The 19,144-nt window shown below is 35.8% G+C and overlaps 2 protein-coding genes across 2 annotated transcripts; one reads left to right on the forward strand and one right to left on the reverse strand.

Annotated features, from left to right (window-relative positions):
• Window positions 1–864: 864 nt before the first annotated feature.
• On the forward strand, window positions 865–7,990 carry MONOS_12815 (uncharacterized protein; the record flags this gene model as incomplete). The annotated part of the gene is made up of 1 exon (XM_067865464.1): window positions 865–7,990. One exon carries the CDS (start codon window positions 865–867, stop codon window positions 7,180–7,182), a length of 6,318 nt encoding a protein of 2,105 aa, XP_067723060.1. The 3' UTR covers window positions 7,183–7,990.
• A 1,754-nt stretch (window positions 7,991–9,744) lies between these two features.
• On the reverse strand, window positions 9,745–18,875 carry MONOS_2648fu12816 (putative GDP dissociation inhibitor; the record flags this gene model as incomplete). The annotated part of the gene is made up of 12 exons (XM_067872581.1): window positions 9,745–15,600; window positions 15,876–15,970; window positions 16,243–16,326; window positions 16,564–16,864; window positions 17,196–17,292; window positions 17,486–17,588; window positions 17,861–17,992; window positions 18,086–18,318; window positions 18,371–18,471; window positions 18,520–18,590; window positions 18,655–18,778; window positions 18,845–18,875. 12 exons carry the CDS (start codon window positions 18,873–18,875, stop codon window positions 9,953–9,955), a joined length of 7,020 nt encoding a protein of 2,339 aa, XP_067723061.1. The 3' UTR covers window positions 9,745–9,952.
• Between the last annotated feature and the right edge of the window lie 269 nt (window positions 18,876–19,144).

A 19,144-nucleotide genomic window follows, 5' to 3' on the forward strand; every position in this document is an offset into this window, starting at 1 on the left:
CATTCACTCAATCCTTTCATCTCTACCACTTCTTTCTCTTCTCTCTCTTCCACCAACATCAATACCAATACAATCCCCTCCTTCTCCCTGCACTCATCTCTTTTCATCCACTCAACCATCTTCCTCCACACTCACAACCCCATCGATGGAACCATTCTCCCTTCCATCAACAGCCCATCCACTTCTCTCTCTGCCTTCAATGCCTCTTTCCTTCGCCAAGCACGCTCTTCTACAAACGATGCTAAGGTGTTTATCGGAACGGAATCTCAAAGAAAAACTCCTGGAAGATTGGATTCTTTTGATGCAAACAGCCATCGCTTCGAATGGTGCGAATGGAATGACACAAAAAGTGAAAATGAATATGGAGGAGCACTGAAAGTTAGTTGCACAAATGCCAATCTCACAATCACTTCTTGTTCGTTCAATAATTGTTTTTGCACAGGTAATGGCCATGGTGGAGCGTTGTATTGTGAAAGTTTATTGAAAATCAACATCACAAAATCTAATTTCACAAGTTGTTCTGCTGCATATGGAGGAGCTAATTGCATAGCTTGGCCACAACCAAATTCTGTTTATTCATTGTTAGAAAACAGAGTTGAAAATTGTTCAATAACAAGTTGGTGCGGAACTGGTTGGTATTTTGCGCTTGAAAGAACTCCAACAAATGCTCAATTCTTGTTTTTCAAATGTAAGTGCATTGCTAATACTGGTGGTGATTCCTCCGGTTCTTTAACATTTTATGACCCTCCTAGTAACAAACCGAGTCAGTTTTCAATCAATGATTGTCAGTTCATCGATAACAAATTGACTGCATCTTCCACGTATGGAGGTACAGCTATTTATTTTCATTTAACTTTTAATTGGATGAATGAAATAAAATTTATAACATTCTGCTTCTTTGATGGAAATTCCGCAACAAATGGAAGGGGAAACGATGTGTTCTTCAGTGGAAATAGCATCACCCAATCCCCATTCCAGCAATGTGGATCAACAACAGAATCAAAAAGAGTGTATAATAATGGACAAGCTGACAATGCTGAATATAATGGCTGGCTTCCAATCATCAACCAGAACAAAATCGTTGCGAATGGTGGAAGTGATGTCGATGCTTGTGGCAAAACACAGCAAAGCCCCTGTGCCACAGTGGAGTATGCTCTCGGATGCGTTGCTCCCTTTAGCGATGCCTCCCTTTTTCTTCTCGTCTCAACTTTCACTCCCATAAAGACTCTCACATTCCGCGCCCCAAATACAAAAATCACCGGAAATGTCACAGATACCACAATTATCTCCTCATATGGTATTCCTCAAACATCATCTTCTTCTTCTTCTTCACCTGATCCATCTGCCTCGTCTGCCCTCTTCCAACAAACCCAGGGCTCCCTCATAATTTCTGCCCTCGCCATCGCCCACAACTCCACAAATCAAATCACCCCCATCCTCTTCCACATCTCCGAAAACTCCCCTTTCCTCAACCTCAACACAACAACCATCACTGGAACAACCTCCATAACTATAAAAACTCCCCTCTTCTTCCTCACTGCTGGCTCCCTCACCCTCAACCACACAGCAATCACTCATCTCACCCTCAACAGCCAAAGCATCTTCCACCTCATCTCCCTCACCACTCCCCTTGCCCTCAACTCCTCCAACATCACTGACATCACCTCCACTGCCACTCCCGCCAGCTGCTTCCTCTCCTCTGCCACCTCCCCTGCCCTCTCCCTCTCCCTCACCAACTGCACCATCACCAACATCAACTCAGCACAGTTGAGCCAACAGACTGCCACCAATGGCGGGTGCATCTCATTCGCCTCATCTGCCTCTATTAACACATTTTCTGTGAGTGACACCACCTTCTCCACCTGCTCTGTGAGCGAGGATACAAGTTCTGGAGGAAGAGGCGGTGCTCTCATGATCGAGTACAAGGATGATTCAGAAGTGTCGTCAACAACCTTTTCCATCACCAATATCGTGTTTTCAGCCAACAAGGCCAGCGTCGGAAGAGATGTGTATTTTGTGTGTGAATCATTTGTCGCTTCTGTGAAGGAACCCTTGTTTGCCTTCATGAGAAGCATCACTGAAAAAGATAATTCGGTTGTTGGACATGACAGAACAGAATCATTCGGTGATTGGAATGTGGACTTGTTCATATTCTTTGATGGATTCTTTGATGATACAATATTTGTCGATGGAATATCTGGAGTGGAGAAGGTGTATTGCGGATTGGAGAAGGCGCCATGCAAGAGCGTGAATTATGGGATTGAACATCTGAAGCGAACACAGAATACAAAAGAGGAGATTATTTTAAGTTCAAATTCGTTGATGGCGGGGTGTTTGGATGTAGGGGAAATGTGTATAAAGGCAAAAACTGAGACAATTATGGAGATAGAATGCCAAAGTGATATAAGTGGCTCTGAAGAAGAATGTGTTCTGAAATCTTCATCGCTGACAGAAATGGAGTTCATTGGGATTGTTGTTCCACCAAGTTTTAACAAAACTGTTTCATCAGTGATCGAATCAAGCACTCGAAATGGTGAGTTGCACATGAAGAACTGTGGGAAGAGTGTGATTGGAGGGAAGCAAAACACGATTAGATTTTCCTTGATCAAATCAACTGGGAAGATGGTTGAATTGGAGTTTGTCACTATTTCAGATATGAAATCATCAGTCATACTGTTTTCACTTTCACCTTCATCTGGAACTGTGAATGAAGGAGAGAGCGAAAGAGAATACAAAATGAAACTGTTGAATTGTTCAATGGAAGGATGCTTCTTTGAGAGTTCATTTGGAGAATCTCCATTGGAAATATTTTCTTCTGTTTTATTTGAAAGCAACAACTTTTCAAACATTATGAACACTGGCAGTGGAGAAGGAGGCGTTGCTAAAGTGATATTGCAAGGGAATGAAGAATTTATGATGAAAACAACAAATGCATCATTTTGTTCACTTTCATCAGGCAATGGAAAAGGAGGATTCTTGTATTTGGATTGTGAAAACTGTTTGGATGAAAAGCCTTTTCTTTTTGATATTGGAATAACTTTTGAGAATAACAAAGCAGCCATTGGAAAGAATGTGTTCATTTTGGGAAAGGATTTTAATTCTTCTGTGACAAACAATTCATTCAAATTTGATTATTCTGAAATGAAGGATGATGAAACTCTGTTTGTTGGGAATGATAGTCATCATTCAAACAAAGATTTATTCATGTTTCTGATTTCATACAGCTCGTTTGAGATATTTATCTCATCAGATGGATTTGATGTTGCAAGATGTGGAAGTGAGGAAGAACCATGTTTCACAATGTGGAAAGGGATGGATAATATGAAAAAGGGAGATGAAATGAAAACAATTCAGATTAAAGGATCAACTATCATTCGAGATTCATTCAACATGTCCAATAATCGGATCAAAAAGGATACGAAGATGGGAGAAGAAGATACAAAAGCAATATTGAATTTTGAAAAGTCAATTGGAAATCAACTGGAATATTTTATGGAAAATGATGTTAATCTTGAATTGTCCAACATCCAACTTCAACTGACATCGGGATTTGACAACTCAGCCAAAACAATTATTTCCAGTAAAATTGGAGAATTGGTGATAACTGGATGTTCATTCCATTTAGAGGCTGGAGTTAATAATGGATTTGATTGTGTGTTTGTGGATGCGATTGGAGGCAGTGTGGAAGTGAATGATTTGTCGATGGAATCGTGCAATATTCGAAACAGTATTTTTGCCATTCATGATTCTGGAATAACTTGCCATTTTGTGAATGTTCGAGTGGAATCGTTGAATGAAAGTGGGGGATGTCTTCTTCTTATCAAAGGAACTGAATCAACAACAAAGATAAATGAAGTTGGCGAAGAAATGAATCTCAAAATTGATAGTTCATTGTTTTCAGAGGTGAAGAGAAGTGACAATGGAGTGAGTATTTTGGAGTCGAAAAGTGAAAATAAGATTTGTTTGGTTGTGAATGAGAGCAACATCACAGAAGATAAAGCAGAATTGAGTGAAAAAGGAGGGGCAATATTCTTCACATTGGGTGCATCAGGATCAATGAAGATGATTGAAACAACAATCAGTCATTGCAGCTGCAGCAGCAACATGGGGAAAGGAGGAGGAGTGTATTTGTCAACAAAAGAAAGAGGAGAATTGAATTTCACATTTACGGGAATGAAATTCAGTTCAAACACAGCAAGAGTGGGAAATGACATTTATATTGAATGTTTCAACATCACATCGCAGATCAATAAAAGTCAATTTCAGTTTGATCTTCGAGAGAATCATTATTCGCAAATTAATGCAATATATGGGAGAGATGAATGCGATTATCCAAATGATACAGATCTAATTGACTTTGTGACTATTCATCAGAGTGACACAGTCATTGTGAGTAGTGTGAATGGATCAGATGAAAAACAGTGTGGAACAAACACACTTCCATGTGCTTCAATTGATTATGGACTGATGCATCTGACTTCAGATTTCATGAGCCAAATGATTGTTGTTGAAGAGAGTGCGATTGGCTGTGAGATAAATCTGGAAGAAATGAGTTTGAGCTCAAAAAGAAAGGTTGAATGCAAAGTTGAAATGAAATCTGAAATTGACAGAACAAAGGATTCTGTAATATCAACAACAGGAGAAGTTTCATTGCTGAGAGTCAGCTTTGTGTTTGATTCGAATTTTGTTTCTCAACATGAATCGTTGATATCACCAGAAGGAGGAATTCTTGAAATTGTGAATTGTTCATTCAGCTCAAAACAATTGAAGGAGGGAGTTAATGAAGATTTTGCAAACATTCCATTTCACATTTTCAACATGGCAAAGGGAGAATTACAACTTATGGAATGTTCAATGTCAAATCTAATTCTTCAAGAATCTGCATTGCATTTTTCATCACAACTTCAATCAGTCATTGATTCATTAACAATTTTCAATTCAACAATTGCAACTCCTCTGATGAATATAAACGAATGTGGACAATTAACAATAAAGAATTTCAATACAGAAAATATCACAGTTGAACGAAATGAAGAAACATTGATATCTTGCTTGGCAATGAAAAAGACAGTGCAATTGACAAATTGCACAATGGGCGGAGTCGGTTCAAAGGCCACAAAAGGAAAATTGATGAAATTGGAGGATTGTTTGGATGTGAAAATTGATAGTTGCGTTTTTGATGGAAGTTTAAAAGAAATAAATGAGAAAAATTCAAATACAGAAGAGGAGATGTGCAGATGGGAAGGATCTCTTGTGGATGTTGTGAAGAGTTCTGTTTTCATGAAAGACACAACAATCTCGAATTCACAAGAAGGCGGAATAACAATGAATGGAGGGACCATGACTATTAATGATGGAAGAATTGAGAACAATAATCCATCAATTAAAGGATATCCATCATTGAGAAGAAATATCATTTGTTCAGACTCAGGAACATTGAACGTGATGAGTTTGAAAGGAGGAGATGGAGTTTTGCCAAACACATCACTTTGGATGTTGAATAAAGGATGCAGTTTTGAAGGGATTGTTTCAGAAAGGGATTCATCGTTCTTCATTCCTGTTTTGGAGAGTGTGGAAGCAAAAGAAGAGACAAATAGAATGAAGCTGATATTCAAAGGAATTCTTCTTGTTCCATGCAATCTGTCATTCTCAGTTGTGAAGAGAAATGGAGAAGAAAAAGAGATCGAAAAGCATGATTTTGATTCAAATGGGTTTTTGTCAGAAAAAGAAGTCGAGGGAAGTGTGGCAAAAGATCTAATCAGCAGTTGTGGAGATAAAATCGAGGTGAGCGTTAATATTATATTTGGGAATGCAAAATCTCCTTCATCAACCGATTCTTTCATTCTGAAGAATAGAAGTGAGATTGAACAAAAAGGAGAAGAAAACATTGTTGAAAGTGGAAACAAGACTGCATCTTATTGGATTATCATAGTTCTTGTGTTATCAATGTTATTTTTGATAGTTTTGATTGGATTTATTTTGTTTGTTATTCGATGGAGAAAAGCAAAGAAAGAGAACAAAGATCTGAGAGAGATTGTGAATGATAACATCAGAAAAGATCCAAAGGCATTTGAGATGGTGACGATGGAGCCATCGCCCGAGGAGCAGTGGAGAAGAGCAGAGATGGAAGCTGAAAAAAAGAATGAAGAAAGAATCAAGAAGAGAGTGTATGAGAAAAACTTGGGGTATTCTGAGTCTTCAGAGCATCTTCTGTCTGAGAGTGGCTCAACAGAATACATCTTGGGAAGAGATTCAGACAAGATTCCTGAATGGGCATTGGAGAAGGTTGAGGAAGAAGAGATAAGGAAGAGAACGCATTCTCCTTCTATTTCATCCACTTCAACCACAGACACTTCAGACACAGATTCCACATTTGTTCGACCAGAGAGCATGTGTCCAACCACCTCATCAATGTCGAATCTGGTAGATGCAATGGCCTGCTCATCGCCTCATGAGAAGTTGATTGTTGATCTGAGGGATTCGATGTTCATGTTGTTGCATGGAAGGAATGAGAAGAAGGAGATGGCGATAGGCACTCTGAAGGAAAGAGAGCAGACAGCTGCCCAGATCTTGTTCTGGGTGGCTAATCTCGCACTTCATTCGTTTGAAGATGATGAAGATGAAATACCATCATTGGCCAATCTGAGTCCCCACATCGTGCTGTTCTCAGGACACATGGTTATTTGCATTGCCCTCCACTCTGACTGTTCATCAGACTCAGATTCATCTTCCATTTCATCCACTGTGACTATTGTTTCATCTGCAAGTGATGATGATGAAGAAGAAGATTCTCTGCCCTCATCTGCCTTTGAGGATTGTGAAGACAATCGATATGAGTGTTTGCGATGGAAGGCACCTGAATTGTTGATCAACAAGAAGATGGGAGCAACAGAAAAAACAGTCTCATTCTCGATTGGGATGATGCTGTGGGAGTGCCTGATTCTGAAGGTTCCGTTTGGGGAATATGAGGCAGAGGTGGCAGGGCAGAAGATCGTGAATGGAGAGATGCCGGAGATGGGGGAAACGGGATCAGAGGCTTTGATGGAGTTGGGAAATCGATGTCTGTGTGTGCAGTGGGAAGAGAGGCCGAGTCTTCGAAGTGTGAAGCGAGAATTGATTGGGCATTGTGAAAGTTGCTCGACAATGATGACAGCGACAGATGCGATTGATTTTGATTATTGAAACATTGAAGGAGAGAGTTTGGTGAGACAATTCAGAGATGAGGAGTAAATGTTGTTGAAATGATTGTCTATGTTTGTGAATAAGCGAGAAATGAGAACAAATACAGGATTCTGAGCAAACGCTTGTGCTGAACTCTGTTTTAGTGTTGAATGCTGAATGAAGTTTGTTTAAGAGCTTCATCTTCAAAAAGTGATTCCTTTGCAAAAATATAAACCTTTTTCTCCCACAAAAGAGAAAAGAAAAAATATTTGAAAAAATGAAGCTGATTTATGATTCATGAATGGAAAGAGCGATTTTCGAATCGCGATGTCTTTTGTGGCTGGATGATTGGTACAATGGATTTGTTTTGCTGCTAATACATTTCATTTGAGTTTGAATGTATTTCACCTCAAAAAACAAGATTATTATTTTTGTATTTTTGCGTGTTTGGAATTACATTTTGTTTGTGTGTGTTTGTGTATGTGTATGTATTTTTTTCTAGATATGTTTTCCATGCCGATTATGTTGTTCTTGAGCGAAAAATTCAGTCAATATGCTTGAAATATGTATTTTCGTGTCTATATGTAGTTTTTCAATATTGTTGATTATTTCCAGAATGCTTCGTCTTTTTTTCTTTCAAACAAAAATCGTTAATGCATGCTTTTCTATTTTGCAGATGTGCAATTTCCCGCATTCATTCAATGAATACGTGAAACATTGCAATCTTCTTTTATTATTGTTGAGTATCAGATTGTTCAAGAATTTTCGAATGCTTCTCAATGTATTTCATTGTGCATGCATAACAAAATGCAAAATTTGGTTTTTTGAAGTCGCAATTACACCAAAAATTATTCAACATCGAAAAAGTTTAATTCAAGATCGAAAATTCTTTATCTTCAAAAGATTTGAAAAAATTTTGAAAATTCTTGGTCATATCAGTTTCTTTTATTTCGAAGCACGATCTGAGAAATTTATCAATTTCAATTAGAAAAATATTTTTTCATGTTTTTTTGGTGTTTGATTATGTGAAATAGTGGAAATAGGATAAAACTGAATTATTATTAAACTTTTCACATGCATTCAGGTGAATATAAGGAATTTAAGCAAAAAATAAAAGTGATCGGATAGTTTGTGATCTTGTTTTGTGCGCAAAAAGACAGAAATATATCTCATTTATGGTTTTCTAATAAAGCGGTTTTTTAATCCGAACATTTTTTTTATCCGGACAAAATTTGAAACATAAAATATCTCAACAAATTTTCAATATCAATTAACAGTAATTTGCATGGTTGTATATAAACACACATGAAATCTATTCATATGCAAATTTTTAATTGCAGTGTTGTATATTTTTTGAAATAAATAATTTTTATATTTAAAAATCCGACTTTTGATGAATTTTTCTATTTAAATAATATGAGTTGGTTCATCTTTAATGCACACAACTAATTTTTTCCATGATATAAACAATTCTGGTTATTTTTTATTTTCGCTTATTTACTCTTTCTAACGGAATAAAAATCTGTCATTTTTGAAAAATCATTGTCAATGGGATAACTTAAATAATATTATTGGCTAATGAAAAAAACATCTGACTAAAACGAACACTAACATTTATAAATATAATTGTTATATGAAATTACCACACAAAATCATAATTTAAATTGCTTCAATATCCATTTCATTTTGAAAGATTGTTAGAATTTCAAAGAAAATGATCATTAGAAATCATCAATTATGAAAACAATCTTTATTAATGAAATACCTTCTGAATCATTTTGAATAACAGCTCTGTAGATATTTTATATAAATATCATATTTATTGATGTCTGTGTTAAATTCACTTGGATGTTTTTGTGTTTTGCAAAAAATAATTTTTCCGTTATGCCATTGATAATGATTTTTCAAAAATGACAGATTTTTATTCCGTTAGAAAGAGTAAATAAGCGAAAATAAAAAATAACCAGAATTGTTTATATCATGGAAAAAATTAGTTGTGTGCATTAAAGATGAACCAACTCATATTATTTAAATAGAAAAATTCATCAAAAGTCGGATTTTTAAATATAAAAATTATTTATTTCAAAAAATATACAACACTGCAATTAAAAATTTGCATATGAATAGATTTCATGTGTGTTTATATACAACCATGCAAATTACTGTTAATTGATATTGAAAATTTGTTGAGATATTTTATGTTTCAAATTTTGTCCGGATAAAAAAAATGTTCGGATTAAAAAATCGCTTTATAAGAAAAAAGTTTAACGAATTACATCTAACTTTTGAAAATTGTTCATACAAATGCTGAAAGCTTTTGCAATTGAAACCAGTTATTATTTCATCCGCTATTGCAAATCTTTTGATAACAATATCCTAATGCGCTTTTTATTTTACTTAAAAAATGAATGAAAAAAATTAAAAATTGCTTGTGTGCAGAAAAATATGATAATAACTTATAAAGATAAAATGGAAAAGTCTCACTCAAAAGTTGACTCCATTCATGTATAAGCTAATGCAAGTTGATTTTTCTATTTTTAAAATTGGTCTAACCAAGGACAGAAAAAAAAAACATATGCCAACTGCATCCAAAAACCAAACTTCAATTTTTGTTTTATTTGAAATGAAAATCATCAAAGAAAGAAAAACGATTTCACCCATCTTTCAATGAGTGAATGAAAAAAGTTAAGCATAAATGTTACTTTTTAAACAAATGCTTTTGACTATTTTTGTGGTAAAAAAAACTAAACAGTCAAAGAAGGAAATTCTATCTGACTCTAATTCCTTATATCTATTGCTGCTCTTCGTGCTTCTCCGAAACAGAAGGTGATGCATTCGAAAAAAATGAGAAAAAGTCGTTTGCTCCAATCATATTGGTGCTTGAAGCAGAAGAAGAGGTAGAAGAAGAAGAAGAAGAAGAAGAAGAAGAAGAAGAAGAAGAAGAAGAAGGTAAAGCTCCTTCATTCGAAGCAGAAGTGCTCAAAAACGATGCCATAAAATCATCGCTTGAAGATGCATTTGAGCTGATTGTTGATTGAGAGGTGGCTGGCTGAGAAGAGCCCGAAAGAAAAGCAGAAAAATCAAAAGCAGAAGAAGAAGAAGAAGAGTTCTGGTTGGTTTTTTGCTGAGAAGAAGCAGAAGATGGCATTGGAGAGCCAGATGAAGATTGTGAAAGTGCAGGAGATGACGAAAGAGACGATTGAGGAGAAGATGAAGGAGAAGGAGAAGAGGAAGGAGTCGCAAAGAGCGAAAGCAAGGAACTAAAATCAGAAGAAGATTGAGGAGAAGACTGAGGAGAAGATTGAAGAGGAGAAGATTGAAGCGAAGTGGAAGAAGGAGAAGAGGAAGGCTTGGCTGTTGTTGATGGAGTTCCAAACAGATCGAGAATGTCAATAATTGGCGAATCTGCAGCAGGCGGATGATGGCTGGGTGAGGCATGCAAGACATCTTCAGCAGCAGATGAAGAAGAAGAAGCAGTTGCATCAATGGGGATTGAAATCTCTGCTTTCTTTGAAGAATCCTGTGCGGTGGATAAAACAGTTGCGAGTTGTGGCGAGCTCACTTCAGCTGCTTCTGCTTCGGAAGAAGAAGAAGAAACAGAAAGAGATGCTGCAACTGCTGTTGATTGACCTGATGCAGAAGCACCTTCATGAATTACCAATGAATCGCTTTGTGTGTTGCTATCGTTTCTGCTCTCAATTTCATCTTTATCTTTCTCTCTCTTTTCATCGTCATCAGCAGCAGAAGCAGCAGCTCCTGGTTGCACATTCAATTGCATTGTATCAATTGTTTCCTTCTCTTCTGGCTCCTTTTGCTCTTCGTCTGTCTTTCTCTTCTCGCTCTCTTCTTCTCCTGGTCCGTCTGACTTCTTCATCTCAGTGTATTTTCCTTCTTCAGAAGCGAAGCCAGCTTCAGCCTCCATCAACATTTTGTCTTCGACTGTTGTGATTTCTTTCTCTTTTTCTGCTTCTTCTTCTGCTTCTGTCTTTTTCAGCAATTGCGGTTGCAATGCTTCTTCACCTGTGTTCACATTCATTTCTTTTTGATTATTCGACACTTCAACTTCTTGATGATCTTTTTCTTTCTCTTTCTCATCATTTTCTTCATTTTCTTCAACCATCTTGATTTCTTCTTTCGTTACTTCTTCACTTTTCTCTTCAAAATTGCCTTTCTCATCCTTTTCCTCATGCTTCACTTCTTCCTTCTTTTCCTCTCCTTCTCCTTCTTTCTCCTTCTCCTTCTCCTCTTCTTTCTCCTTCTCCTTCTCTTCATCTTTCTCTTTCTCTTTCGTCGTCTGCTCAGCAAACCCGAAGAAATTGAATGCATCCGGCTCAGAAGCTGCACTGTTTGTTCCTTGTTTCTCCGTCTCTGGCGAAGCAACAGAGTCAAAAGTGAATGAAAATCCAAACACTGGCTGTTGAGATGCATGTGCTTCATGTGATTCATGCGATGCTTCAGATGCAGCTGAAAGTTCGCTTTTAGAGGTTTCTTTGGAGATATCGACTTCCTCTTCTTTCTTGTCTGACACTTCTTTTTCTTTTTCTTCTCCTTCTTCTCCTTCTCTTCTCTTCTCTTCTTCTTCTTCAATATGTTGTTTGTCTTCACTTTCTCCTTCTCCCTCTCTTTCGATTTCTCTTTCGCTTTCTCTTTCTTCCTTCTCCTTTTCTGCATTATCATTATTCTTCTCTTCATTGTTTGAAATTTGTTCACTTGCATTGTTAACAACTCCATCTGAGCTGTTTTCTTTCGATGTTGCCTGAAGAAATGCAAAACCAGTAAAAGATGCCTTATTTTCAGTTGGGTTTCTTTGAATTTCAGTTGTTTCCTCTTTCTTTTCAATCTCTTCTGTCTTTTCTGTCTTTTCTTCTTTCTCCTCTTTTTCTATTTTACCGCTTTCTTCTTCTACTTTCTTCTCTTCTTCTTCTTTCTTCTCTTCTCCTTTCTCATTATTCTCATTCTTCTGCACTTCAGGCGAAGAGAACGAGAAAAAGTCAAATCCTGTGCTGATTGCTGCCTTTTGTGCGTCTTCATTGCTTTTGCTTTCATTCTGTGAAGGTTGATCAAAAGAGAACGAGAAAAAGAAAGAAGTATTTTGTTGAGCGGAAGATTCAGAATTCGTCTCCAATGTTAGTTTTTCTGCTTCTTGTTCTGGTTTTTCTGATAATTGATCTGCTTTCGATTCGTTTTTAACCTCATTTTCAGTCTGAACAGCTGATGCTGATGATGTTGCTTCTGTTTTATCTTTGTTTGTTTCTTCTTCTCCTTTGTTTGCTGGTATTGTTACGTTCTCTTCTTTGTTTTCTTCTTTTTCCTCTTTTTCTGTTATTTCTTCATTCTTTTCTTTCGCTTCTTCTTCTGCTTCGGTTTCTTCTATGCTCTTCTTTTCTTTCTCTTTCTCTTTCTCCTTTTCCTTCTCTTCCTCTTCCTTTTTCTCTCCTCCTTCCTCTTTCATCTTTGTTGTCTGCGCAGAAAAAGAGAAAAAGCCAAAGTCATTCGAAACAGACGGAGCATTCGAAGCAACCTCTTTTTTATCTGCTTCCTCTTTTATTCCTTCTTTTTCTCCTTCTTTTTCTCCTTCTGTGTCTTCTTTGGTTTCTTTTGCTTCTTTAATGTCTTCTTTCTCTTTTTCTTTTTCTTCTTTTCCCTCTTTCTTCTCCTCCTCTTTCTCCTCTTTCTCCTCTTCTTCCTTGTTTTCTTCTGTTTTCTCTTCTTTTTCCTTTGGTGTCTGAGCAGTTGAAGAGAAAGTGAAGAAATCAAAGCCAAAAGATGAATTTTGTGTGTGAATTTCCTCTTTCTCTTTTCCTTCTTCTTTCTCTTTCTCTTTTTCCCCTTCTTTTTCTTTTTCTTCTTTTACTTTTTCTTCTTCTTCTCCTTTTGCATCTTTTTGGTTCAGTTGAGGTTGTGGTGAAGAAGATGTTGTTTCGGAAGGGAATGAGAAAGAGAATGAGAAAGCAGAAGAAGAAGAAGAAGGAGAGGAAGAGGAAGAGGAAGAAGAGGAAGAGGAAGAAGAGGAAGAAGAAGAAGAAGAAGAAGAGGAAGATGATGATGATGAAATATTTTCTGAAGAAAAAGAAGGGGAGGAGAAGGAGAAGGAGAAGGAAGAAGAAGGTGAATGAGATGGTGTTGAGGAAGGGGTGGAGAAGAAGTCTGCTGAAAAGAAAGGAGAAGAAGAAGGAGAAGGAGAAAATGATGATGATGTTGTTGTTGTTGTTGTTGTTGAATCTTTAGCTTTGCTTTTATCTTCGTCTTCTATTGGTTCTTTTTCTTTTTCCTCCTTCTTTTCTTTTTCTTCTTTCTTTTCTTCTTTCTTTTCTTCTTTCTTTTCTTCTTTCTTTTCTTCTTTCTTTTCTTCTTTCTTTTCTTCTTTCTTTTCTTCTTTCTTTTCTTCTTTCTTTTCTTCCTCTTCTTTTGTGTTTGCTTCTTCTTTCTCTTCTTTTTCAATTTCTTTCTTCTCCTCTTTCTTTTCATCTTCTTTCTCTTCTTTCTTTTCCTCCTTTTCCTCTGTTTTTATCTCTTTCTCTTCTGTTCCTGTTGAGAAAGAGAAGAAGTTAAATGCAGCAGCTCCATTTGTCAAATCTGAAGAAGAAGAAGAATTTTCCTTTTCTTTCTCTTCTTCTTTCTCTTTCTCTTCTTCTTTCTCTTCCTCTTCTTCTTTCTTCTCTTCTTCTTTCTCTTTATTTACTTCTTCTTTTTCCTCATTTCCTTCTTTTTCTTCTTTTCCTTCCTTTTCTTCTTTTTCCTCTTTTTCTTTGTTTTCTTTGTTTTCTTTGTTTTCTTCTTTTTCTTTGTTTCCTTCCTTCTTCTCTTCTGTTTGTGGAGCACTTGTTGAGAAAGAGAAGAAATCAAATCCAGAAAAAGTTGCATTTTGAGAAGAAGATTCAGTTTTCTCTTCTTTTTCATTGGAATTTGTGTCTTTTGAAGAAGAAGAAGGAGGAGGAGAAGGAGAAGAAGAGAAAGAGAAAGAGGAAAATGACGATGAAACATTATCAGAAGAAGAAGAAGAAGAAGAAGTGTTATCAGAAGAGGAGGAGGAGGAGAAGGAGAAAGAAGAAGATGGTGAATGGGAAGGAGAAGAAGAGGAAGAAGAGGAAGAAGGTGTTGAAGATGCAAGTGAAAAGAAACCTGAGCTGAAAAAGTCACTTTTTGTGGTGTTTGTATCTTCTTTTGGCTTTTCTGTGATTTCTTTCTTTTCTTCCTCTTTTTCTTCTTTCTCTCTTTCTTCTTCTTTTTCTTCTTCTTCCTCTTCTTTCTCTCTTTTTTCTTCTTTTGTTTCTGTTTTCTCTTTCTCTTTCTCTTCGTACTTTTCTTCTTCCTCCTCAGCTTCTTCTTCCTCCTCTTCTTCTTCTGCCTCTTCTTCCTCTTCCTCCTCTTCATCTTCTTTCTTTTCCTCTTCTTTCTCCTTTTCCTTTTCCTTTACAACTTTCTCCTTCTCCTTCTCATCATCATCTTCTTCTTCTGTCTTATTGTTTGTTGATTGTTGTGTTTGTGGAAGAGAAGAAGAAGCAGAAGAAGAAGAAGAAGCGCCAAAGAATGAGAAGGCATTGAAAGAAGAAGAAGATGATGATGATGATGATGATGATGTTGTTGTTGTTGTTGTTGTTGTATCAGAAGGGAAAGAGAAGGAGAAAGAAGAAGAAGAGGTTGTAGAAGAAGAAGAGGAGGAGGGAGAAGCAGAAGCAGAAGAAGAAGAAGAAGGTGTTGTTGAGAAGAAATCAAACGCAAATGAGTTTGTTTGTGAATGAATTGGTTGTTGTTCTTTCTCTTTCTCTTCTTTCTTCTCTTCCTCTTTCTCTCCTTCCTTCTTCTCCTTCTCTTCCTTCTCTTCCTTTTTCTCTTCTTCTTCTTCTTCTTCTTCTTCTTCCTTCTTCTTCTCTGTTGTTGGAGGAGGTGATGTTGGTTGAACAGATTGCGAAAAATCAAATGCAAATGCTTTTCCTGCTTCCACATTTGTTTCTTCTTTCTTCTTTTCTTCCTCTTCCTCCTTCTCCTTCTCCTTCTCCTCTTCCTCCTTCTCCTTCTCCTTCTCCTCTTTCTCCTTCTCCTTCTCCTTCTTTCTAGCTTTTTCTCTCTCTTCCTCTTCGTCTGTTGATGATTCATTGAGACTTAAATCATCTTTGTCCACAAAATCAAACTCATCTTCATCGACTTCATTCAAATTGTCTTTCTTATTCTTCTTCTTCTCTTTCTCTTTCATCATCATCTTCTTCATCGATTCAGGAGATAAAGGAGAAGGCGGGCGAGGCGCTTCTGATTTCTTTTCCTTCTTTTCTTTTCCTTCTTTTGCTTCTTCTGAAGATAAAGGCATTGGCTTATCATTTAATTCTTCTTCTTCTTCTTCTTCTTTATTTTTCTCTGTTTCATTTTTAGTTTCTGCTTCAGAAGGAGAAGATTGAGTGATGGCTGGTCTGCGGGTGATGGTGTGTTTGGCTAAGAGAGAGGCTGGCGAAAATGAAAAAAAAGAGAGAAAGAAGAAGATGATTGAAGAGAAGGAAAGAAATTAATTAATTAATTAATTAATTAATAAATAAATAAATAAATAAATAAATAATGAGAAAATGAAGATATTATGGCAAAGGGAAAGATTGAAAATAAAGATGAAGATGAAGCATGAAGGTGAATAAATGAATGAATAAAATAAATATGAAATATGAAACACAAAATAAGCAAGAAAGAAAAACATTAAACAAAATAAAGTGTTTTTTCTTTTTGCATACGAGGGGTGAACGGGGCGAGTGAAGTGAGGTTGAGTCTGATGGAAGTGATTGATGTGAAGACTTTACAGACATTGAATATCACTCTATCTAATGTGCTGTGGATGAAAGAGAGAAAATGAATGGAATAAATATATATAGATAAATATATGGATATATATGGATATTCATATGATAGAGAGAGGGAGGGAAACAATATTGGAAAAGAGAAAGATTTTCACAATGAAAAGGAAATAAAATAAAAACATAACAAATTATAAACAGAAAATAAAAAATAAATTGTTGAATTGGTCGATAATGTAAATGCACATGTAGATTTCATATTAAATAAATAAATAAATAAATCTTTTCATAAAAGAAAGAAACATACAAAGAAGGGTGCAGAGAATTCAAGATGTGTATGCGTGGATCATTCGTGGCACGAGGTACATAAACATCTGACACAAATATGTCTCTATGGAATCGCAGATAACAAGGGGAAATGAATGAGAAAGAGATGTGATGATTAAGATTTCAATGAGGAGGTTAAAAAAAAATAGAAAATGAAAAAAATAAATAAAGTTTTGAATAAAATTCATGATGACAACAATTGGGCAAATAAAAGAAAGAGAAAAAGAAAAAAAGAAAAATCAATACGCAATCACAAGTAATATCAAGAAAGCAAATTCACCAATCATGTTCAATCGCACACTTCTCTGCAATTGGCTCGAACATCTTCAGAACAGGCTCCATTTCCTTCACAGGATCAGTCGTCTCCATCAAGCAGCTGATAAACACTGTGATATACTTCTTAGAAGAGGAAGAAGAAGAAGAAGAAGAAATCGAGTTGTTTGTGGGCATTGGAGAGTCAGAGGCAGAAAGGGAAGCTGATTGAGAAGAGGAAAGATGCTTCGGCCGGCTGAATGAAACGTAAACAGCTGATTTTCGGTTCAGTTGCTTTGGCGGCACGATGATCAGCCCAGTTTCAGAGGATGCTCCTTTCACGGGGAGATCTGAAGAGAGAAAGGGGAGAAGAGAAAGAGAGAGAGAAAGAAAGAAAGAAAGAAAAGAGAGAGAGAAAGAGATAGAGAGAGAGAGAGAAAGAGAAAGAGATAGAGATAGAGAATGATTAAAAGAATAGAAGGCAGAGGGAAAAAAGGTTTGTTAAAATGAAAAGAAATGGAATTTAATGATAATAAGAATAACAACAATAAAATGAAGAAGAAGAAGAAGAAGAAGAAGAAGAAGAAGAATTGAAAATAACAAAATTCATCCAAATAATATCAACATAAATATTAACAAAGCAAATAAAAAAATAAAGTCAATAAATATGATTTTGCACACGGTTGAGGAGGAGGACGGCTGTGATGATTTCTCCATTGTTCTGGCAGAGATGGCGAGCATAAGAGGGATGGGCAACGATGTGGCTGCAGTGGATGAACTGAAGGACAGAATTGATGAATAAAAAAAAGAAAGAGAGAGAAAGATTGAAAGAGAAAAAGAGAAAGAAATAAAAAGAAAGAAAGAGAGAAAGAGAAAGAGAGAGAAAGAGAGAAAGAAAGAGAGAGAGAGAGAGAGAGAGAAATCGTTTTCAGTTATTTTAAAAGGCTTACTCCAAAACACAACCCACAAACCGATCCTTCTGTTGCCACGCCGAACAAGACGCTTTTCTTGTCGCATACAATTCGAACATCAGTTTGGCCAACAGAAATAGAAGCTCCATTCATCAGAGACACCCTTTTTGGATGAAGAAAGATGGAGAAGAAAGATATGAAAATTAATTTATTAAATAAATAAAAATAGAAAATGTGGTCAACAATGAGGAAATTAAAGCAAATTGATGAGGAAAAGAAAATGGAAAGACAATGAAAAGATAAATTGAAAAGAAATAATTCGGACAATTATTAATTGAAGAAATATCAAATGTTATCTTTATTAAAATATACATCCGCTTTTTCTTTGATCTCTTTTTCTTTTTAATTTTTCTTTCTTTGTCAAATAAAACAAACTGTTGAGCACGCTGTAAAAGAGCTGCATTTCCACCGAGTGGATAGAGATACGGGTGTTGGTCTGAACATATCGAGCATTCCAGCATGCGCCGTATAGACGACATCAGAGGCAAAGCCGGATGCTCAAGAAATCTGTTAATCACAAGCAAATTGACAGAGAGATTGATAAATATTTAGGAGCATTCATAAAGAATAAAAATTAAAAGTTAAAGTTAAAGTACAAACTGCTCATTTTCTGCTGATCCAAGTCCATATGTCAAAAAATCGCAAGACTCTGCATCAATTTTGAAATGTTTAAGTACATCTTTAAATAGCATCTCGTTAAGTCGTAAATTTCCGTAAGTAGATGGATTGCTTTCATCAAATTGAGACAGAAACAAAAAAAACTTTCTCAATTTTCCTTTGTTTGTTAATCCAGTTAGACCTGTTTGCACCATCTGTGCTTCAGAAAATGGAACCTTGAAAAATAATTTAAAATATCAAATCCAAAACAGAAAACAAAATACATACGGGCACAATTTTTCCCTTGTGAAAGCAAAATAAGCTATCAACTTTTTCACATTCCAATGAAGGAGAAATTCCCAAAGCAGCCAAAAATGCAGCAGAATATCCTTTTTAAAAAAATCATAATTTAATCTTTAGAAATTCAGCCCACATACCATATGTCGAAAGAAATTTTGGCTCCTGTTCTATCATAAGCTGTCTTCGCTCTGATATGTGACTTGAAGGCCTGGATTTTGTGTGACAAAATAAAAACTTAATTTATTGATTACACAACAAAAACAATGTCGCACATCAATTTGTCGAGCCTTATAGGTGAAACTTCACATCCTAAATTGATTGATTTCTCTAACTGCAACACTTTTAATCCCTGTGCAGAAAGCATTGATGTTATGAGTGTCTCTTTCAATCCGCTTCCTGTAAGATATTTCAGCATAAATTCCTCGAAATCAAACAAACATTAAAGAATTATATGTATCAAACCCAAGACAATTACATCATAACTGTCTATCATTAAATAATAAGGAAGAATTATTCTTGATCTAATCAATCATAATATCTTTTTGATTATAATTTTTCAATGTTGAATTTGTTAATTTTTTGTTAATTTTTTCATCTTTCAATTTATGAAACTATTTTTCAAAATATCCAAAATATCAAACACCCATATATTTTTTTATTTTGCTCTAAATGTTTTGATATGCAGAAAGTTGAGAATTCAACATTAAAGGAAGATATATTTCCAAAGGATAAAGATTGTTTATTTAGATTTTCGATTCTCAA

This window comes from Monocercomonoides exilis (genome assembly GCF_001643675.1).
Source record: "Monocercomonoides exilis strain PA203 chromosome Unknown scaffold39-1025343, whole genome shotgun sequence".
Classification (NCBI taxonomy): domain Eukaryota; phylum Preaxostyla; order Oxymonadida; family Polymastigidae; genus Monocercomonoides; species Monocercomonoides exilis.